The sequence below is a fragment of the Cibotium barometz genome, chromosome 51 (genome assembly GCF_041138505.1).
Source record: "Cibotium barometz isolate CiBa-2024 chromosome 51, ASM4113850v1, whole genome shotgun sequence".
Lineage (NCBI taxonomy): Eukaryota > Viridiplantae > Streptophyta > Polypodiopsida > Cyatheales > Cibotiaceae > Cibotium > Cibotium barometz.
In genome coordinates this window covers 37,343,463-37,347,269 of record NC_141096.1, presented here as the reverse complement: position 1 = coordinate 37,347,269, position 3,807 = coordinate 37,343,463, and the positions used below count along the sequence as shown (strand labels likewise).

Here is a 3,807-nt window from a genome sequence, read left to right as displayed (position 1 = left end):
GAGCGAACAAGTGTGTCAAGTGAGTTTGTGTACATGTGTGTCTATGTGTGTGTGTATGTGTGTTAGTGGTGGGGGGGTTTAAGGTCTCGCATGTGTTGGGGAAGGTGTGTTGTCTATCATATAGCTTCCAAGTTATTGCTAAATTATCATAGGAATGATGGCATTATAGACTTGCATTTATAGTTCTAGCATGAAAAGGTAAGTTTAAAATTTCATACATAGTAACTTACTAAATGTGGCACTTCTTTTTGTAAAAAATAATTTCATAATATTGGGTCCATTAACCTTGTACTTATAGTACATTTCTCGCTTTTACGTGTAATACTAAGTTGTTTTGAATTTAGAATACTTTGAAAATGAAGAGTTTACAATCATAAAGGTGTTCGAAAAGGACCTCATAAAAAAAGTGGTGCTTTTGGTTTTTTCATTGATAAATTTAAGAATACATTATTTTAGTTGTTTTCAAAACTGAAGTTTATATTTTACTAATGGCTTTTAAAACTAGCAAATTATCTTAGATATTTGAGGGAATCTTTGACGATTTAACTTGCATGATTTTCCACTAGATTGGAAACTGTTACATACGTATTTATGTATGCACGTACACTCTTACATGTGTATGTATGTATGCACACTCTTATATATGTATGTATGTACACTCTTATATATGTATGTATGTATGTATGCACACTCTTACATGTGTATCTATGTACATCTTATGTATATATGCATGTAGACAAACCTACCTGCATTGATTTCATGATCAAGGCAACAAAATAAATTAGTCATGACACTTGTTATGTTTTCTTAGAATTTATTGTGCATGCTATGTTGGGTCACATAGAACTTACAAAATTTGCCAAAGGTAAACAAGGCAAAGTGAGAAAAACATAGTCACGGAGGAAAATCTCATGGCATTGTGGAGTCATTAATGTATGGCATATTTCATTGCTGGGACTTGTGGAGGACTAGGGTGCATAATATAGAAGAGACTCCCCTTTTGTTTTTGTAGAGTGAGTGGTGGAGGACCATGTATGTCAAGGTGTATGTATTTCATCATCAACCTAGATATGGTGTTACATCAAACGCCGTGTACATTTCATCATGAAACTAGATATGGTGTATATTTCTTACATGATACTGCATGTAGCTGGGTTCTCATCACTGAAGTGATAGTCCATGCAGGTAGTGGGCTCTACCTCTGGCTTTTTGTGCTCTACCTCTGGCTTTTTGTCCACCATCGGTTCTGGCCAAAGCTCCACCCTTCTCCCAGACTTCTTAGCCAGCCTTTTAACCACACAATCTGGATTAAATGTGCCTGTAACTGTCACCTTTTGTTGATCTAGTTCCACACTAAAATCGTGTACCTCTGCATAAAATGACCAGAATTTACAATCACTCTGCATAAAATGACCAGATTTTGCAATCAAACAGTAATTATGTGATTGGTTAGCATCACTGTGTTAGCTTAGCGTGGGATGATACTCAGGCATCATTAAGCGAGAAAAAGAAGAATGATAATACTGCTACCCTCCATTCGACGAAGAGCCTTCAGAACATCCTTGCGGCACCCTTGACAATACATGAATACTTTGAGGGTTATAGTAATTTGTTCTTTCACCTGCCAAACATAAATACAAATGTTACTTAAATGTATTTGTTGAATAAAAAATGATGATTTAAAACTGAGGATTAAGCTGCATTACTCGTGAAACATTGCATTACTCGTGAAACATTGCTAATGAAAAGACGCTTATCAGCAGCTGTATTCCGCTTACATATTTACACACAAGTTACCCTAACAATTAAATGATTTGCATGCTAATCTACGCGTCTAATAATTATGGACAAAGAATAAGATAGCTTTAATTTAAGGGAAAACCAAAAGAAGGCTTGTTGGCACATGCGTTGCAGCAAGTACTCATGATTGGCTTCAAGTACTTAGAGAGCGTATTAGCAAGTACTCACAATGGCACGGAAGTACTTAGAGATGCGTGGAACTGTACCAGCGTGTGACGTGATAGCTCAGCTCACAAAAGCCAGCCTCGGAAATAACCCACGTGGAGCATTTATTTTACACATGGCGCCTCTCTCTAGTTCCTCTATATGTGTGTATACAAAAAATGCCTTTCCACATGGCGCCTCTCTCTAGGCCCTTTATATGTGTATATACAGAAAATAAATATATAGGGCGCCTCTCTCTAGTCCCTCTATATGTGTATATACAAAAAATGCCTTTACACATGGCGCCTCTCTCTAGTCCCTTTACATGTGTATATACAAAAAATAAATATATAGGGATTTAATATTCACGTGATCACAAGATTTTTTGTGATAATAATACATCTGAACAAGTTATTCACATGTTCTCATATTACCGTTCACAAAATATAAGGTCACTTGCCATTTAGAAACCCCTTAAAAGCTTGGCTACACATGGGAATAAGCTATTCACATGTTCTCATGTTACCATCTTCACATAATAGCAGGTCAGTGGGCCACCTAAGAAGATTTTTTATGCCCGACAAAGATAATTTTTTTAGGCCCTTGTGAAAGCTTTGTGAATATAACATGTAATCACAAGATATTTTGTTGTATTAACATATGTTATTAACATGTTCACATGTTTTCGTTTACGTCAGTGAAATCCCTGATATATATATATATATATATATATATATATATAAATAGATAGAGAGAGACCTTCTAATATCAAAGCAAGTTCCATCATTGTACACCTAAGTTCAATTGACTTCGTTTGATATTAGAAGATCTCTCTCTTGTCATTTATTCATTTTTTTAAATATGTATTGAATCCTTTAAGTGCCTAAAAAATGGGTTCTTTTAATAGATCTACTTGCAGAGTTTATAAATACCATAAAAGTACATTTACCTCAAAATATGTAAGATAGTACATAAGCTCAATACATCTAAATTCTTAAAAAGGATGCATTTAAATTGCTAAAATTTATAGATAAGAGATTTCGAAATATGTATAGACGAGGTCTTGATTTTGGAATTACATATATATATATATAGAACTTTACCACATGGGGTGATTGAAAACTATGAGTTCTTCTTGAGTTAATCAACACTTGAAATACATTATTCACAATCTTGATAGGAATATTAATAATTGAATCTTGGTTTTCGACCTTACCTATATAAACAACAGCATTGACATGTGCATATTCTTCAATCTCATCGGCCACAGTTGTAGAACTTTTTCTCGTGCTCCACGAGTGTTCTCATTACTTGAAAATCCACATACAATCTTTTGCACATTTGCCTTGTTTTCTTAGAGAGCGTATTACAAAGACAATGGCACGGAAGTCCACCATCTCGGATAAATAGGAGAAGGGCCAAGATGCATGGAACTGTACCAGCGTGTGACGCGCTCCCCCTTGATAGCTCAGCTCAGAAAAGCCAGCCTCAAAAATAACCCACGTGGAGCCTTTACACATGGTGCCTCTCTCTAGTCCCTCTATATGTGTATATACAAATATATATATATATATATATATATATATATATATATATATAGATAGATAGATAGAGAGAGACCTTCTAATATCAAAGCAAGTTTCATCATTGTACACCTAAGTTCAATTGACTTAGTTTGATATTAGAAGATCTCTCGCTTGTCATTTATTCATTTTTTTAAATATGTATCATATCCTTTAAGTGCCTAAAAAATGGGTTCTTTTATTAGATCTACTTGCAGAGTTTATAAATACCTTAAAAGTACATTTACATCAAAATATGTAAGATAGAACATAAGCTCAATACATCTAAATTCTTAGAACG

The 3,807-nt window shown here is 34.4% G+C and overlaps 1 protein-coding gene across 1 annotated transcript; it reads right to left on the bottom strand.

Annotated features, from left to right (window-relative positions):
- Window positions 1–1,130: 1,130 nt before the first annotated feature.
- LOC147609601 (heavy metal-associated isoprenylated plant protein 26-like) lies at window positions 1,131–3,464 on the bottom strand. The gene is made up of 3 exons (XM_086787987.1): window positions 3,384–3,464; window positions 1,525–1,621; window positions 1,131–1,369 (listed from the first exon to the last, which is right to left on the bottom strand). The coding sequence occupies exons 1-3, from the start codon at window positions 3,462–3,464 to the stop codon at window positions 1,131–1,133; spliced, it is 417 nt and encodes a 138-aa protein (XP_086644113.1).
- Window positions 3,465–3,807: the final 343 nt, after the last annotated feature.